Source organism: Abramis brama (assembly GCF_963993115.1).
Source record: "Abramis brama genome assembly, chromosome: 15".
Classification (NCBI taxonomy): domain Eukaryota; kingdom Metazoa; phylum Chordata; class Actinopteri; order Cypriniformes; family Leuciscidae; genus Abramis; species Abramis brama.
The window spans coordinates 33,505,741-33,524,360 of NC_139977.1; the positions used below are offsets into that span (position 1 = coordinate 33,505,741).

Below are 18,620 nucleotides of genomic sequence, written 5' to 3' on the forward strand. Positions count from 1 at the left end.
ATCCCCCCTCTGTGGCCCAGGAGACGTAGAAGACACCATAAACAAAAGCGGGGTAGGCTATATGCTAATCCACACAGACCGGCGCTGCCCAGCCTTCTCCTCGCGAACGCCAGGTCTCTCACCAACAAGTTGGACGAGATCCGCTTGAGGTTCACCTCGCGGAGGATGGACAGCTGTGTGGCGATCGTCACCGAGACCTGGCTGGATAACAACATACCCGACGCTGCGGTGGAGCTAGCGGGGCGCTCTCTGTTCCGGGCCGACAGGACCGCAGCTTCAGGCAAGAACAAAGGCGGAGGTTTGGTGCTTTACATTAATAACTTGTGGTGTACTGCTACCAATCTTATCGGAACATTTTGCTCCCCTGATCTGGAATATCTGGCAGTGAAGTGCAGACCGTTCAAACTGGTTAGAGAACTCGGCTCTGTTATAATCATAGCAGCTTACTTACCACCGAGAGCTAATGTTAGATTAGCACTGGAGGAGCTGTACTGTCTGATTAGCACGCAGATGAACGCTAATCCAGAGGCGGCTGTGATTGTAGCTGGGGACTTTAACCATGCAGAACTGAAATCAGTGCTTTCCAAATTTTACAGATTCGTTGACTTTCCAACCAGAGAAAATAACACACTGGATCAGGTTTATTGTAACATTCCGGGAGCATGCAAAGCTTATGCAGCTCCACACCTGGGCATGTCAGACCACATTACAGTGAAGCTGATCCCGGCTTATAAACCTCTGATCTGCAGGACTAAACCCACCACCAGAACCGTGCAGATCTGGACCAAGGAGTTCTCCTCAGCACTAAAAGACTGTTTCGAGCATACTGGGATGTGTTCAAACAGGGCGCTAATCTTGAGGAATATACTTCTGCTGTTCTGTCCTATGTTCATTTCTGCACTGACGCTGTCCTGCCCACAAAGACCATCACGGTTTTTCCCAATCAGAAGCCATGGATGGATGGCACAGTGTGGCCCCTGCTCAAAGTCCGGGACGAAGCTTACAGGTCAGGAGACAGGCTGGCTTACAGTAGGGCCCGGAAAGAACTGAAAAAAGGTATCCAGCTGACAAAATTCAGATACAAACAGCGCATTGAGGAGCACTTCAATAACAACAACCCACGTAACATGTGAAGAGGTATAAGGACCATTACGGACTATAAGCACAGTGACCGGAAGGTCAGCCATGACCCCACTCTGCCAGATACCCTGAACAGCTTCTTTGCACGCTTTGACTCAGTGAGCAGCAGAGAGACTGTACATCTTCCCCAACCAGAGGAGCAGCACCAGCCCCTCGTCCTGCAGCGGCACTAAGTGTGTTCTGCCCTAAAGAACATCAATATCAACCCTAAAGAACATCAATATCAACAAGGCTGCAGGACCAGATAAGGTGTCGGGTCGGACCCTGAAATCATGTGCTGACCAGCTGGCAGGAGTTTTCCTGGACATTTTCAACCTGTCCCTGCAGCATGCTACGGTCCCTGTCTGCCTCAAGACCTCTATCATTGTGCCTGTGCCAAAAAAAAACAGTCGCCACCTGCCTCAACGACTATCGCCCAGTTGCCCTGACCCCGGTAATCATTAAGTGCTTCGAGAGGATCCTCCTTAATCACATCAGAGATGCTATCCCTGCTGGTCTGGAAAGCCTTCAGTTTGCCTACAGGAAGAAGTGCTCTACGGAGGATGCTGTCTCACTAGCACTCCATACAGCCATGACACATCTGCAGCACCCCAACAGTTATGTTAGGATGTTATTCGTGGACTTCAGCTCAGCTTTTAACACTGTTCTCCCGGACAAGCTGGTACTGAAGCTCCACAACCTGGGACTATCAGCTTCACTGTGTTCCTGGATCAGGGACTTTCTCACAAACCGACCACAGATGGTGAGGATAGGGAACTCTACATCTTCCACCCTGATCCTGAACACTGGAACACCGCAGGGCTGTGTGCTCAGCCCGACCCTTTTCAGCCTTTTTACTCATGACTGTTTGGCTATTCACTCCACAAACACGCTCGTGAAGTTTGCGGACGACACCACCGTGGTGGGTCACATATCCGACAACGATGAGACTCAATACAGAGAGGAGATCCAGAACCTGATATACTGGTGTTCAACAAATAATCTCATTTTGAACACCAGCAAGAACAAGGAGGTAATAGTGGACTTCAGGAGGTCCAGGAAGACGAAGCACGCTCCTCTTTGCATACAGGAGCAGTGGATGCAGTGGAGCGTGTGGATAGTATTAAGTTCCTGGGCGTCCACATTTCATCTGACCTGTCCTGGTCTGTCAACACATCACCCCTGATGAAGAAGGCGCAACAGGAAGTTTCCTCAGGAAGTTAAAATGTACTGGACTCTCCTCTCAGCTGCTCAAGAACTTCTACAGTGCTACAATAGAAAGCATACTCTGTTTTAGTGCAACGGTGTGGTATGGCAGCTGCACCGCAAAGGAAAGAAGGGACTTGGCCCGGGTGGTGAGAACTGCTCAGAGGATTGTGGGCTGCCATCTACCAGATCTGGACACATTATATGCTGTCCGGGTCAAGAAGAGGGCCAGCCGCATCGTGGCGGATCCCATCCACCTGGGAAATGGACTGTTTGTACCGCTTCCTTCAGAAACATTAAGACCACCACAACCAGACTCAAAAACAGCTTTTTCCCCAGAGCTGTGAAAGCCATCATCCCCCCACTCCCTCGCAGTCATACACACATGTAACCTCCCTACATAGCCATACACTCACTCGCTCACACGTACACCTACCCCTACTGATGCAAAAGCACATTGAATACATAACTCTGACTGTTTTGCATTGCTGCACTTTGTTTTATTTTACTTGACTTTATTTACATTTACACTCTAGTTTATATTCACTCTGCTGCTATCTAATTATTTATTTCATTTATGTACATACAATGTATCCCAGTGACATCCCATCGACATTTCTATTTCTATTTTATATTTCTATTTAAAAGTTGGGTTTATAATTGCTTGTGTTTATATAATTGTTGTGTTTGTATAATTGCTTGTGTTATTTTCTGTTCTTGATAATGTTTAAAGCTGAGAGTCTCATACAAAATTTCGTTATGTGTGAGCATAAATGACAATATAGACTCTTGAATCTTGAATCTTGAATCTTGAATCCTCTTACACTTGAAAGAAAAATCAGATTTAGGAGATCTGCAGTCACTATTAGTAAGATCTGACTTTTTGATTGTGATCACATCACCTTAATCACAGCAGAACATGCGCACGTCATTGAGAGCGGTGTCGTCTCCTCTTCCCAGTGGCGGTTCTATCCGGGTCTTAATGCCGCAGATTCCTTTTCCCATACAGTTTGGACTCCACTTGCCCCAGTTGCCCCAGTCTGTGCCGTCACCCTCCAGCACCTCACCTTCACTGCAGGTGAACCTGAAAAAAATTCAGATGTGACAATATTATGATAAAATATGTTATTGTGCTGTTGGATTGAATGTCAGTCACATGATCACCTGCAGCAATCACAATCACGAGCAGCAGTACGACTGCGAGTGTGATATAACTAAACTATTGATAGAGGAAAACTGAGTCCTTAAATAGCAAAATAAACCCAGGATGGGTAAGAGATGGTGTAAGAGGTTTACACTGGGTAAGAGATGTTATAACTTTTAGCAGCACACACTCACCTGATGTTGTTTGCAGCCGTATCATCTCCTTTTCCTTGGGAAGATTCAACTTTCAGCTGGAAAGATTTCAAGTATCCAGAATGACACCATTTGATATCTGTCCACTCACCCCATCTGAAGAAAACACACAGAGGTTGCCTGATCAAATCAATTATTATTTTCAAGAAAATCCTCAATTTACTCATCTAGCTTAAACACTTAATGCAAAAATTGTTAATAATCAGAGTCCATTACTTTCCTACGTCGGACTCAATTGTGGTGTAGTCATGTGAGCCTGATGATTCTTTGAACCGATCGACACAGTGAAGACGAATCCCATTGAGCGCTGTATCATCACCACGACCAATTGGTCTTTCCACCTTAAGACAACAACATTGGGACAATCTTCCATTTGAAAGAGTTAACTCTAACCCAGCCCATAGTAACATTTATCTTCATGTTGTTTAGTATTACACAGACACTGTAAAAATCTTAAGCAGGTGCAGTTCCCTGGAGAAACCTGGAATTAAAGGGGTCATATAATGGTACATGCACTTTTACAAGTTGATTGTACTGAAATGTGTGTTGGCAGTGCCTGTACACAACCATCATAAAATGATAAAAATCCATCCAGTGTTTTTTTTTAAATCTCCTTATATGTTTTCCCCTCTCTCAAATCAAGCCGTTCGACCGTGTGACGTCACACGGTCGGACGCCCCTCCCATGATTATTGATTGACAGCAGCGTTTCAACACAGACCCGCCCTCGCTCATGAGCGAGCTGTCAATCACCATAGTCTGCGCGTCATTGTTGATACGCTGGAGCACTGTCTATGAGCAGAATGGTGTCTAAGCGATTGTGGTGTTCTGTTCTTGGGTGTAATAATGAACACAGCAGTCATTTTGATGTTCCTAAATCCGAACCGCTAAAGACGCAGTGGCTGAGTTTTGTTTTCGAAGGGAATATTCCCCACGATCAACGTCAATGCTTTCATGTTTGCGTGAATCATTTCACACACCAGACTGCTTTACAAACGAGGGTCAGTAAGTTATAAAGCTGGTTTTGCTAAGAATCTGGTCCTGAAAAAAGGATCGGTACCAACTATTCGTGTTCCTGCTGCACCTCCAGAAGAAGAAGTGAGTGTAACGTTTTATTAACCTTTATATTAATCTACATATTAATCTTTGCAAATCGCTTGCACGCTTCACGATGAATGTGGCTGTTTACACTCAGAGTACATTACAGCATGTTTTCTATGTACAACGTTCTTAATATAATTCATAATCCCACGTTTATAATGAACAACCAATGAACAATGGTTACTGTGTTATTATTTCAAACGGTGTCTGCACAGAACAGAGGGGTGGGGTGAGCAAAGCTCATTATCATGAGACTCAAGACACATGCACTTAAACGGCGTGCTGAAAACAGAGCTGTTTTTGACCAGGTAAAATGAGTGTTTTCTTACAATACTAATGAGAATTTTTAATTAAAGTATATTACAAACTTTTAATTTAGACCCTAAAGAATCATATTATTTTGTACAAAAATGGCATTATATGACCCCTTTAAAGGTGCTCTAAGTGATCACGCGTTTTTTAGGCCAAAACATTTTTTGTCACATCCAGCAAACATCTCCTCACTATCCGCTAGCTGCCTGTCCCCTGAACACACTGAAAAAAAAAATGCTGGTTAATCCAGTTTGTTTTTCTAAATGGTTCATGACTGTCTCAGGAAGCACGGAAGGGAGGGGGAGGGGACGGGATGAGGAGGAGGGAGGGACAGGATGAGGAGGAGTTAGGGTCGAGCTAGCCTCCGTTTTGTTTGACAATACTTTGAACGTCAACAAGAAGTGACTTCACCCAACATCACTTAGAGCACCTTTCAATGACAAACAGCAACTCCACAGTTTTGAACCTTTAAAGCGCTCATATTAGCAAAATAGAGTCAATGCACAACTTACCTTCAAACTAAACCCTGCGGCGTAACTTCCACTTGGACACATGCTCTTAAGCCCCCATGATCCCCACTTCATTCCGTTCGACACCGTCAGCTCAGATCTGTAATATCGTTCGACGCTCCGCTCAGAACGACCTTCTGCGGGCCGACCACTCACATGCCCAATAATGGCCAGCAGTGAAAACATCATGGAAAAGAAGTGATGCATTGCTACAGCACTGGCCTGATTGTAAAAAAATACTGATTGTTAGATTAATTTTCAGGTAGACTATCTGCAGCCTCAGCTATCAGTGATCAGGTGGAAACAGACGCCTCAACCCTTGTGATGTGAGAATGATCAAGCAGACACAGAGACTGTGTAATACCATAACATTCTCAAGTTTATTAAGGAAAAAGGCTCATATTTACACAAGATTAAGCAAATTCATCCACCTCCTTCTTTGGTTGGTCAGTAGAACATGCCTGATACTTTTTTTAGCCAATCAGAACATTACATTTATATGCATTTAAATTCAGCCAATCAGCAGCCAGGAACACAGAGTCCACATCAATTCCTGTAAATAAACACACAAATAGAAACATCTGTTTGTTTAACTGAGTGTCCTTGGAAAGTGTTTTACTCAGTAAAATGCCTATCAAATGCTGGTTGATTTTGTCATTTTATTTCCAGTTGTAAATATCAAGGCTTGCAGCAGGAAAAGATCAGCTAAAAATGATCATTCTGTCATCATTTACTCACTCTCATGTCGTTCCAAACCTGTATGACTTTCTTTATTTCAAGAAGAATTTAAGTGTCATAAATGTATTTTCACACAACTTGACACATAAAACACATAAAAATCATTGTTTATCCATATTGTTCCAGTCAGTGAAACTAAATGATTGTGCAAGTCACGTAAACACACTTTAGACAAACACTGATCAGGTCGAATTGCCAGTAAAAGCATGTGCCCTTTTAAAAGTTTATTTACACTTTTTATCTTTCATGAGGTTTTAGATACTGGGAAGCAGAAATCACACATTTAAGCAAATATGATCCATGAAGCGTCTGTGTGTGTAGCAAAATAACAATCTTTGATTTCTGATTCAGAACTGCTTCTTGATTCTGGCACCGTTTGTGATAATCGCTGCAGGAGTGTGTTTACAATCTTCTCAAATATTAAAATAAGGTTTGAATTTGTATTGCATCAAATCATTTTCTGAATATGCATTGTGCCATTTTAGCTAAAAACACACATTTATATATTGGGATACAATTATATCTTTAGAAAGGCAAAAAGTTTAGGGTAACAAGATTCACAATATTACACTTTAATTTAATGTGATGTTCCTGTAATAGAGTATGTGGCTCATTCTCAGGGAATGCATGAACGGATAAGACAATTACTTTGAATGCAATATAAGTCACTTTAGATGTAAACATCTGCCACATCCACTAATGTAATGAACGATCTGATGTAAAGTGTTGTGCAAAACAATGTGAAACTACAAGGTTCTGTTTAGAAAGTCTTTATTGCTGATATTTGACAAGTTTCAGCAGAAGTTCAGGAGTCTTCAGAAGAATCACTAACCTACAAGAAAGAATAAAATAATTTCAACTCCAATAATAGGCGGGATGTAAATCTCCCGATCATACGGTTAGGCTTTATTTTGTGATAATGACCGGCTGACTTTACAGATTTACATTAGAAAGCTGTTGTATGACATGGTTCATGTTAGTTTATCATAGTATGATGATCAATAATTACGATACATTTGATCTTCTTGCTGTTCTTGTTGTCATCCTCTTAAACCTGAAAGAAAAATCAGATTTAGTTCTAAATCTGCAGTCACTATTAGTAAGATCTGAGTTTTTGATTGTGATCACATCACCTTAATCACAGCAGAACATGCGCACGTTATTGAGAGCGGTGTCGTCTCCTCTTCCCTGTGGCGGTTCTATCCGGGTCTTGATGCCGCAGATTCCTCTTCCCGTACAGGTTGGGCTCCAGTCGCCCCAGTTGCCCCAGTTTGTGCCGTCACCTTCCAGCACAAAACCTCCAGTGCAGGTGAACCTGGAAAAAATTCAGATGTGACAATATTATGATAAAATATGTAATTGTCCTGTCGGATTGAATGTCAGTCACATGATCACCTGCAGCCGACGGCCTAATCACTGCAATCTTGAACAGCAGCACGACTGCGAGTGTGATATTAACTAAACTATTGATGGGGGAAAACTGAGTCCTTAAATAGCTAAATAAAACCAGGATGGGTAAGAGATGGTGTAAGAGGTTTACACTGGGTAAGAGATGTTATAACTTATAGCAGCACACACTCACCTGATGTTGTTTGCGGCCGTATCATCTCCGTCTCCTTGGGAAGATTCAACTCTCAGCTGGAAAGATGTCAAGTATCCAGAAGGACACCATTTGACATCTGTCCACTCACCCCAGCTGAAGAAAACACACACAGAGGTTGCCTGATCAAATCAATTATTATTTTCAAGAAAATCCTCAATTTACTTATCTAGCTTAAACACTTAATGCAAGAATTGTTAATAATCTGAGTCCATTACCTTCCTACGTCGGACTCAGTTGAGTTGTAGTCACGTGAGCCTGGCCGATCAACACAGTAAAGACGAATCCCATTGAGCGCTGTATCATCACCACCACCAACTGATCCTTCCACCTTAAAACAACATCATTGAGACAATCTTCCACTTGAAAGAGTAAACTCTAACCCAACACTTAATAACATTTCCCAGATAGCATGTAACCATTGAAACAATGTTGAGTCAGTGTTGATGCGTCAATGCTGATTACATTGAAATAACATTAGAAAGTGATGTTGTTTTACCATCACTCTTGCACCCTCAGTTAATATTGAAATAATGTTCAGATTTCAACCACAAATCAATGGTGTTAATATTGCTTCAACATTACAAAGTGATGTTGTTTTTGCATCACTCTTGCACCCTCAGTTAATGCTGAAGCAATGTTCAGATTTCAACCAAAAATCAACGGTAATAGTACTGATTCAACATTACGAAGTGATTTTTTATCAACATCACTTTTGCACCCTCAGTTAATGTTGAAACTGTTGAACAAAAAATCAATACTAATGCTACTGAATCAACATTACACTATGATTGATTCTACATCACCGATGCTGAATCAATACTGAAATTAACACAAATAATCAATGGTAATATTGAATCAACGTTACACTAAGATGTTGAATCTACATCACTGCTATTTAATCAACACTGAAATTAACTAAAATAAATCAATGGTAATATTGTTGAATCAACACTGAAATTAAAATAAATCGATGGTAATATTGTTGAATCAATGTTACATGATGTTGAATCTACATCACTGCTGTTGAATCAACACTGAAATTAACAGAAATAATCTTTGGTAATATGGTTTGATCAATGTTACAATGTGATGTTGATACTAAATACATTTTGTTGAAACACAGAAAATACAACTGAAAAGGAATGTCAACCAATGTTGCCATCTGATGTACTAAGTTAATGTTGAAACAACATTAATATTTCAACTACACTTCAATGATGCGTCAACAAATTCCTGACCAAAAATTTGGCAAAAACCTTTTAAAATATAAATGACACATTTCCAGCAGTTGAGTTAATTTATTTTATTCAATCAATCAATGACAAAAATATATTAAAAGATCATTCTTTAAAAAAGAAAGGGGGAGAAATAGGACAAAAGCATTTCAACCTTTAAAAATAAAATTGGCTTCAGAAGTCTGATGTCATAACTACAGGTGGTCCAACGGTTCAGGTTTTTAAAAATCTGTCATACATCAGACTACTGCCTCTTTTCCTCTGGGTTCTCTGAAATCTGAAAAAGAAAAGCATGATGTTACTCGAGAACAAGTCAATTCAGTTGCCACATTCAAGAATGTTAATATACTAAACACAATACGATTCGCTTTTTAAAAAAAGTTGCTGAACACAAAATATTCTAACTATGATTAAAGTACCGTTAAATTCTGATTATTTCATTTATTTTTCTAAAATCTATTAATGCTTCAATATAAAAAAAAAATCACTACGGCAGGGGTGTCCGATTTTATCTCCAGCCCTAATTAAACACACCTGAGGCAGCTAATCAAGCTAATCAAGGTCATTAGGATCAATGGAAACTTCCAGACAGGTGTTGGAGCTAAACTCATGACTTCATGAAGAGGAACAAACACCTATGAGCTATAGCCATTAACTATATCTCAGTTCATTTTCTGTGAAACTACATAGCATTCAAGTAACAAGTTTATCTTGTAGAATAAAAGAACTTAGGTTTTTTCAATGAAAATTTCTTTAAAGGGATGGTTCAGCCTGAAATGAAAATTCTGTCATCATTTACTCACCCTCAAGTTGTTCCAAACCTGTATGAGTTTCTTTCTTCTGTTGAACACAAAAGAAGATATTTTAAAGAATGTTGGTAACCAGAAAGTTGACGATGGCCATTGATTTCCATAGTAGAAAATAAATACCATGGAAGTCAATGGCTACCATCAACTGTCTGGATGCCAACATTCTTCACTCTATCTTCTTTTGTGTGCAGCAGAAGAAAGAAATTCATACAGGTTTGGAACAACTTGAGGATGAGTAAATAATGACAGAATTTTCATTTCGGGATGAACTATCCATTTGAAGCTACAGATTCACCTTATGTAGACCTTAATCTCTTCAAATATCACAAAATAGCCATGTCAGTCACTTTCTTAATAAACACAAGATGTTTTTTGTTATTGTGTTTCAGTGGAAATTTCTCAAATTTAATACAGATTCAGGAATATGAATGATTACCTGATTAAGCAGTGATAAGGCACAGGATATCATCAAGTCCCAGGTCAGGTGATTATGCTGTCGACAACAACTCGGTGTATAATCAATGTCAGCATTATCAGGAGGGGGGTGCTTTTTATTTATTTATTGTCCATCTTCGTCGGCCTTCATTCCTACTAAAGGAGCAATGTGCTCTGCATGCAAGCACTGATGGATGCAAGACATGGGCTATGTTTGCAGTGTAACTTTCTTGCTCATGTTCATGTCTCCTGCACTTCAATAAATGTGTTAAATGACGTTAGAACTTTATTCAGGAAATTCGTAATAAACTTTACTAAAGCAATGTGCATTTTTTAAGTATGTACAGTACCAGTCAAAAGTTTGGAAACATTACTATTTTTAATGTTTTTGAAAGAAGTCTCTTATGCTCATCAAGCCTGCAGTTAAAAAAAAAAAAAAAAAAAAAAAAACAGTAATATTATGAAATATTATTACAATTTAAAATAATGGTTCTCTTTTTTAATATATTTTAAAATGTAATTTATTTTTGTGATGCAAAGCTGAATTTTCATCAGCAAGTACTCCAGTCTTTGGTGTCTTATGATCCTTCAGAAATCATTCTAATATGATGATTTGATACTCAGTTATTATCAATGATGGAAACAGTTGTGCTGTTTAATATATTTTTTTGGAATACTTTTTTCAGGATTCATTGATGAGTAAAACGTTAACAGCATTTATTCATAAAAACAGCATTTATTCAAAATAAAAACATTTCTAACAATATAAATCGTTACCATCACCTTTGATCAATTTAACGCATCCTTGTTGAATTAAAGTACTAATTTCTTTTTTAAAAAAAAGTTATTGTTCCCAAACTTTTGAACGGTAGTGTATATTGTTACAAAAGATTTCTATTCTAAATAAATAAAGTTCTTTTTAACTTTTTATTCATCAAATAATCCTGAAAAAAGTATCTCAGGTTATAAAAAAATATTAAGCAGCACAACTGTTTCCAACATTGATCATAAATCAGCATATTAGAATGATTTCTGAAGGATCATAAGACACCAAAGACTGGAGTACTTGCTGATGAAAATTCAGCTTTGCATCACAAAAATAAATTACATTTTAAAGTATATTAAAAAAGAGAACCATTATTTTAAATTGTAATAATATTTCATAATATTACTGTTTTTTTTGTTGTTTTTTTGTTTTTTAAATGCAGGCTTGATGAGCCATAAGAGACTTCTTTCAAAAACATTAAAAATAGTAATGTTTCCAAACTTTTGACTGGTACTGTAGATGCACCATTGTTTGAAACTGTGCTAGAGAAGTGATGTAAGTATGTCAGGTGCTTCAACAAACAAGAATTCTGTATAGGATGCACCTATGTTTTCTCTCTAATGAGGAAGCATTAGACTACTGAGAAGTGCACATGCAAAACCAAAATGGGCGTTTACCAATCTGTGGCCAATTTCAAACTACAATAAATGTTTTTCAACCATTTTTCAACAGACTTGCTAAACCACCCCACCCCTAAACCAAGCCCCCAATGGATTAGAGCAAATCAGGTAAAGCGGTTGAAAATGCCCATTGTGGTTTGAAAACGCCCCACTGATAGAGAAACACCCACTAGTGTTCTGCAGAGATACATGCCTGAATGATCTTGTGCTCATCAACTACAAATCACTGTTAGTTCAATGTCACTGTCTCCACCCATGTGTGCTGTTGACTTTCATTAAAATTTCAATGCTGATCCAACACACTTTAAACACTGAAATGTCAATCTCAACCAAAATTATGGTTTGGATCAAAACTCAACATTGTATGTATCCCCATGATCCCCAATTCATTCCGTTGGACACCGTCAGCTCAGATCTGTAAGGTCGGTCGACGCTCCGCTCATAACGACGTTCTGCAGGCCGACCGCTCACATGCCCAATAATGGCCAGCAGTGAAAACATCATGGAAAAGAAGTGATGCATTTCTACAGCACTGGCCTGATTGATAAATACTGATTGTTAGATTAATTTTCAGGTAGACTATCTGCAGCCTGTAGGAAACTCAGAAGCGAAGACCAGGAGACTTGGTTGTATCATCAGCAGGATTCTTTACTGAGAACACGAGCTGTCAGTAGCTGCAGTAATAAAGTCTGACTAAGGGAGCTTTACATGGTATCTTATAGGCATTCAGTGGGCAGTCCTTAAAGGTGCTGACAGTCCTTAAAAGTGTTGACCTTACACACAGCCTTAGAGATGACCACTTAATCGAATCATCTAAAGACAATAGAGGCTATTACCCCCGACTGAATATAATGGTACCCCCCCCCACCCCCTTGTATAAACATCACATGCTCACAAAAACTAAGACTTTGTAATCATTCAAAGAAGATCAAAGACCAAACCCCCTTCAATGGAAACTATATTGAATCTAATCAGTAAATTGATGCCATCATGTTCACCTTGAATGCCCAATACAGTGTAGTTCACCTTAGTTTTTCATGTGATGTAATGTAAGGATATAGGATCAGCAGATCTTAAACATATTCTTAAATTTGTAATATTACAAGCCTCAGCTATCAGTGATCAGGTGGAAACAGAAACCTCAACCCTTGTGATGTGAGAATGATCAAGCACACACAGAGAATGTGTATAGTACCATAACATTTTCAAGTGTATTAAGGAAAAAATCTCATTATTATACACAAGATTAAGCAAAATCATCCAGGAGTGTGTTTCCCGAACAACGAACGCAACTCGCTGCTTAACTACCATAGTACGATGCATCATTGGAGAAATCAGCTAGTCACGACTGTTTCCCGAAACCGTATTGTTGCAAAGTGGTCGTAAAACCACGTTGGTTTATCACATCTCGCACGTGGTGGAGTAATAACTTATTTTAATTAATTTGTTTGAGATCGAATTAACGCTAGATGATTTGCTATAAATTACAGACATGGCATCCAAGGACTATTTCTAATTTTTCTCAGTTATTTTGCTTTATTTCCAGATTCAATCATAGACTCGTTCTTACATAGTAGAGCACGTTCGTACATGCGCAAAAACTGTGCTTTAAATCTATTGACAAACGAAAAGTCGTAAATGACATTTGTACGTATTCTAAATAAAAGACGCAGGTTGTACTGAATGTCAGCTTGCTTATTTTGCTCAAGATAAGGATTTATTAAGTCCACATGTATTGTAATACTCTGTAATTGTAATTATAACTGCTTCTATTGTCACAGTGTCTGGTTTGTGTTTCCCCGGGTGTCCACTAGAGGTCTCTCTCCCTTACTGTCACATTCATTCTGGAACTGCATTTCCCACAATCCTTTGTCTGTTCTCATCACTCATCATTGCATGCAGCTGTTTCCCATTACATTGTTCTGTATATAAATACCCTGTCTGTTTTAGTCCTTGTCACAGAGTCATTGTTGTATGTCACTTACACTTCTTGAAGTCTGTTTCCTGGTTTGAGTTTGTTTTGTTCCTTGTTTGTTTATTTTGTTATTGGACTGCTAACATGGATTTTGACCCCTGCATGGATGACGACGAATTGGATTGCCCTACAAATAAAAGTGTTGTATTTGGATCCACCTGTTTCTCTCCCTTTCCTTGGTGTGTGGATCGTGACATCTATCCACAGGTCAAGAGATGTCGTTCCAACCACACAACTCTGCGATGCTGTTTGTGAATGTTCGTTGGAACGATGGTTTTGGGAAACACCGACTCGTTGAACTATGCTGATAACGACGGAACTTGCGACCATAGTTGGCTAACGATGCTTTCGGGAAACGCTTCTTTTTTGATCTAATCAGAACATTACATTTATATGAATTTAAATTCAGCCAAGTATATTATATTTTGTGACAATGACTGGCTGACTTTACAGATTTACATTACAAAACTGTTGTATGACATGGTTCATGTTAGTTTCTCATAAAATGATCAATATTTACAAAACATTTGATCTTCTTGCTGTTCTTGTTGTCATCCTCCTACACCAGAAAGAAAAATCAGATTTAGTTCTTCAGTCAGTATTAGTAAGTTCTGAGTTTTTGATTGTGATCACATCACCTTAATCACAGCAGAACATGCGCACGTTATTGAGCGGTGTCGTCTCCTGTGGCGCTTCTATCCGGGTCTTGATGCCGCAGATTCTTCTTCCCATACAGGGGTGCGTTTCCCGAAAGCATAGTTAGCCAACTATGGTCGCAAGTTCCGTCGTTATCAGCATAGTTCAACGATTTGGTGTTTCCCGTAACCATCGTTCCAACGAACGTTCGCAAACAGCATCGCAAGCTCTCGAGCTGTCGTTAGAAGCATATAGTTTCTAGTTTACATGAGATGTAGACTGAATAAATCCTTATCTTTAGCAAAATAAGCAAGCTGACATTCAGTACAACCCGTGTTATTTATTTAGAATACATACAAATGTAATTTACGTCTTTTAGTTTGTCAAGAGATTTAAAGCACCGTTTTTGAAGACTGCGCATGTGCGAACGTGCTCTACTATGTAAGAATGAGCCAAATATTGAGTCTGGTAATAAAGCAAAATAACTGAGAAAAAATAGAAATGGTCTTCAGATGCCATGTCTGTAACTTATATGACAAAATCTAGCGTTAATTCGATCTCAAACAGATTAATTAAAATAAGTTAGCCCGCCACGTGCGAGACGTCATAAACCAACGTGGTTGAACGATACTTTGCGACATACGGTTTCGGGAAACAGTCGTGACTAGCTAGTTGATTTCTCCAACGATGCATCGTACTATGTTAGTTAAGCAGCGAGCTATATAGTTGTACGGGAAACGCACCCCAGGTTGGGCTCCAGTCGCCCCAGTTAGATCATAAGTTCAGTATGGTGTACCACAAGGCTCAGTACTAGGACCGCTGCTGTTCACCCTGTACATGCTACCATTAGGAGATATCATTAGGAAGCATGGCATTAGTTTTCACTGTTATGCTGATGATACTCAGCTTTATATTTCTTCACGCCCTAACGAAACTTACAAATTCAGAAAATTAACGAAATGCATAGCTGATAAAAAAAAAAAAAAAAAAAATTAATGATCGTTGCAACGGAAGTGAATAAATCAAAACTAACTTTAGCTGGACAATAACTTTATTCTAGATCTGCTGTAAAGCCAAAACAATCTCTGTTACTGTAATTTCCTATTACCACTGTAAAGCTGCTTCGAAACAATCTATATTGTTAAAAGCGCTGTATAAATAAAGGTGCTAATGCTTTTACTGGCAATTCAACCGGATCAGTGTTTGTCTAAAGTGTGTTTACGTGACTTGCAACAATCATTTAGTTTCACCGACTGGAACAATATGGATAAACACTGATTTTTATGTGTTTTCATTTCTTCATGCAAATTAAAAGACTTTAGAAGTCAAGATGTGTGAAAATACATGACACTTAAATTCTGCTTGAAATAAAGCCATACAGGTTTGGAACGACATGAGAGTGAGTAAATGATGACAGAATGATCATTTTTAGCTGATCTTTTCCTGCTGCAAGCCTTGATATTTACAACAGGAAATAAAATGACAAAATCAACCAGCATTTGATAGGCATTTCACTGAGTAAAACACTTTCCAAGGACACTCAGTTAAACAAACAGATGTTTGTATTTTTGTGTTTATTTACAGGCATTAACTCAGTGGTCCTTGCTGCTGATTGGCTGAATTTAAATAAATATAAATGTTATGTTCTGATTGGCTCAAAAAAAGAAGCAGGCATGTTCTACTGACCAAGAAAAGAAGGAGCTGGACGATTTTGCTTAATTCTGTGTATAAATATGAGCCTTCCCTGGTGAAAAATAAATAAATAAATGCTAAGTGTACTTTTAGCCAGACAGTATCAGTATATTTCAAGTGTGTTATAATTAACTTGAAGTGTGCTATTTTGAAACAACACATTTTGTTCTAAGTATATTTTAGTTGTAATTAAATTGTAGTAAAGCATAATCTTAAGTGTATTTAGTGTACTTTAATGTAGTAAATTGGAACAACTTCAAGTATACTTAGTATACTTTAAGTATATGCCTGTGTAGGGACTAATTACATGCTTGATTAGTGATATTAAAGTTTACTTTATTTGTGTTACAAGTACATATTCATTACAAGTGTCTTCGAAACATGCAAGCTATATATTTTGTTTAATTTTATTTAAAAAATATATATTTTTGGTGTTTTCACCTTTTATTAGGATAGGACAGTAGCTCGACAGGAAGTGAGGTAGGATCAGATCATGGGGTCCAAGAGCCGGGACTCGAACACAGGTCTCCGTAGCAAATGTCGGTGTACTTGCCCATGATGCTATCCTGTGATATATTTGATGCCATCATGTTCACCTTGAATGCCCAATACAGTGTAGTATTGGGCAAAAACTATAAAAACTAACAACTTTTATATAAAAACTCTAGGCTGATTAATACCTTTGGCTTATTCGAAATACTACAAATTGCATACTTTGTCTTCAATAACAAATGTTCATTATTAGATAAATAAAACTTAGCTATACACTGATATAAAAATATTTTGTGGTTAAGTAAATACTACAGAAATAAACAATGTAATTTACTTGAAAAAGTTAGTTCAGGCAAGAATTTAAAAAACTCGAAATGAAAGCGTAAATATCAATGTTATAAAATTAAGTCAAAATACTCAACTTTTCTGATACTGTTGTTCCCATCATGCACTGGGCCTCAAATAATAATTTCACTTTTTTCCAGCTGTATTTACACTGTTTTATCATTGCTTTTGATGTTGATTAGTAACTTGCCATTTTATGACATTTGGAGTTCATTTTCTACCAAAAATGACACATTCACACACAAAAACGGGTCATTGTGTATTGCCTACCAAATATTGAGGTCTCTGCGTTCACAACACTCTTTCGACATGTAGATATGGTTTATCTTTATCTTCAGTCGGGGGTAATAGTCTCTATTGTCTTTAGATGATTCGATTAAGTGGTCATCTCTAAGGCTGTGTGTAAGGTCAACACTTTTAAGGACTGTCAGCACCTTTAAGGACTGCCCATTGAATGCCTATAAGATACCATGTAAAATTCCTTTAGTCAGACTTTATTACTGCAGCTACCGACAGTTTGTGTTCTCAGTAAAGAATCCTGCTGAAGATACAACCAAGTCTCCTGGTCTTCGCTTCTGAGTTTCCTACAGGCTGCAGATAGTCTACCTGAAAGGCCAGTGCTGTAGAAATGCATCACTTCTTTTCCATGATATTTTCACTGCTGGCCATTATTGGGCATGTGAGCGGTCGGCCTGCAGAAAGTCGTTCTGAGCGGAGCGTCGACCGACCTTACAGATCTGAGCTGACGGTGTCCAACGGAATGAATTGAGGATCATGGGGATATAAGAGCATGTGTCCAAGTGGAAGGTACGCCGCAGGGTTTAGTCTGAGGGGAAGTTGTGCATTGACTCTATTTTGCTAATATGGGGGTGAATGAGTGCTTCAAAGGTTCAAAACTGTGGAGTTGCTGTTTGTCATTTAATTCCAGGATTCTCCAGGGAACTGCACCTGTTAAGATCTAAGTGTCTGTGTAATACTAAAGAGCATGAAGATAAATGTTACTATGGGTTGGGTTAGAGTTAACTCTTTCAAATGGAAGATTGTCTTGATGTTGTTGTTGTTTTAAGGTGGAAAGACCAATTGATGGTGATGATACAGCGCTCAATGGGATTCGTCTTTACTGTGTCGATCGGCCAGGCTCACGTGACTACAACTCAATTGAGTCTGACGTAGGAAGGTAATGGACTCAGATTATTAACAATTCTTGCATTAAGTGTTTAAGCTAGATAAGTAATTTCAGGATTTTCTTGAAAATAATAATTGATTTGATCAGGCAACCTCTGTGTGTTTTCTTCAGCTGGGGTCAGTGGACAGATATCAAATGGTGTCATTCTGGATACTTGACATCTTTCCAGCTGAGAGTTGAATCTCGCCAAGGAGACGGAGATGATACGGCCGCAAACAACATCAAGTGAGTGTGTGGTGCTATAAGTTATAACATCTCTTACCTAGTGTAAACCTCTTACACCATCTCTTACACATCCTGGTTTTATTTTGCTATTTAAGGACTCAGTTTTTCCCCATCAATAGTTTAGTGAATATCACACTCGCAGTCGTGCTGCTGTTCAAGATTGCAGTGATAAAGCTGTCGGCTGCAGGTGATCACGTGACT

The 18,620-nt window shown here is 38.8% G+C and overlaps 2 protein-coding genes across 7 annotated transcripts in view; one reads left to right on the top strand and one right to left on the bottom strand.

Annotated features, from left to right (window-relative positions):
• Positions 1 to 18,620, bottom strand: part of LOC311097548 (vitelline membrane outer layer protein 1-like) — a 77,192-nt gene that overhangs the window by 1,682 nt on the left and 56,890 nt on the right. Inside the window, exons 1-5 of one of the 4 annotated variants that reach the window (XM_084137324.1) lie at positions 5,606 to 6,116; positions 3,898 to 4,022; positions 3,664 to 3,777; positions 3,228 to 3,409; positions 2,808 to 3,150 (exon numbers count right to left, since the gene is read on the bottom strand). In XM_084137324.1, the coding sequence (XP_083993450.1) occupies positions 3,229 to 3,409; positions 3,664 to 3,777; positions 3,898 to 4,022; positions 5,606 to 5,809 (624 nt within the window). In that variant the 5' untranslated portion in view covers positions 5,810 to 6,116 and the 3' untranslated portion in view covers positions 2,808 to 3,150; position 3,228. Of the gene's footprint in view, positions 1 to 2,807; positions 3,151 to 3,227; positions 3,410 to 3,663; positions 3,778 to 3,897; positions 4,023 to 5,605; positions 6,117 to 18,620 lie in introns of those variants that run through there. The other 3 variants (XM_084137325.1, XM_084137322.1, XM_084137323.1) reach the window with 3 other exon arrangements.
• LOC311097563 (vitelline membrane outer layer protein 1 homolog) overlaps positions 4,029 to 18,620 on the top strand; it is a 55,354-nt gene continuing 40,762 nt past the window's right edge. Inside the window, exons 1-4 of one of the 3 annotated variants that reach the window (XM_084137361.1) lie at positions 4,029 to 4,778; positions 4,997 to 5,089; positions 18,076 to 18,185; positions 18,306 to 18,419. In XM_084137361.1, coding sequence (XP_083993487.1) covers positions 5,030 to 5,089; positions 18,076 to 18,185; positions 18,306 to 18,419 — 284 coding nt within the window. In that variant the 5' untranslated portion in view covers positions 4,029 to 4,778; positions 4,997 to 5,029. Of the gene's footprint in view, positions 4,779 to 4,996; positions 5,090 to 17,745; positions 17,840 to 18,074; positions 18,186 to 18,305; positions 18,420 to 18,620 lie in introns of those variants that run through there. The other 2 variants (XM_084137360.1, XM_084137362.1) reach the window with 2 other exon arrangements.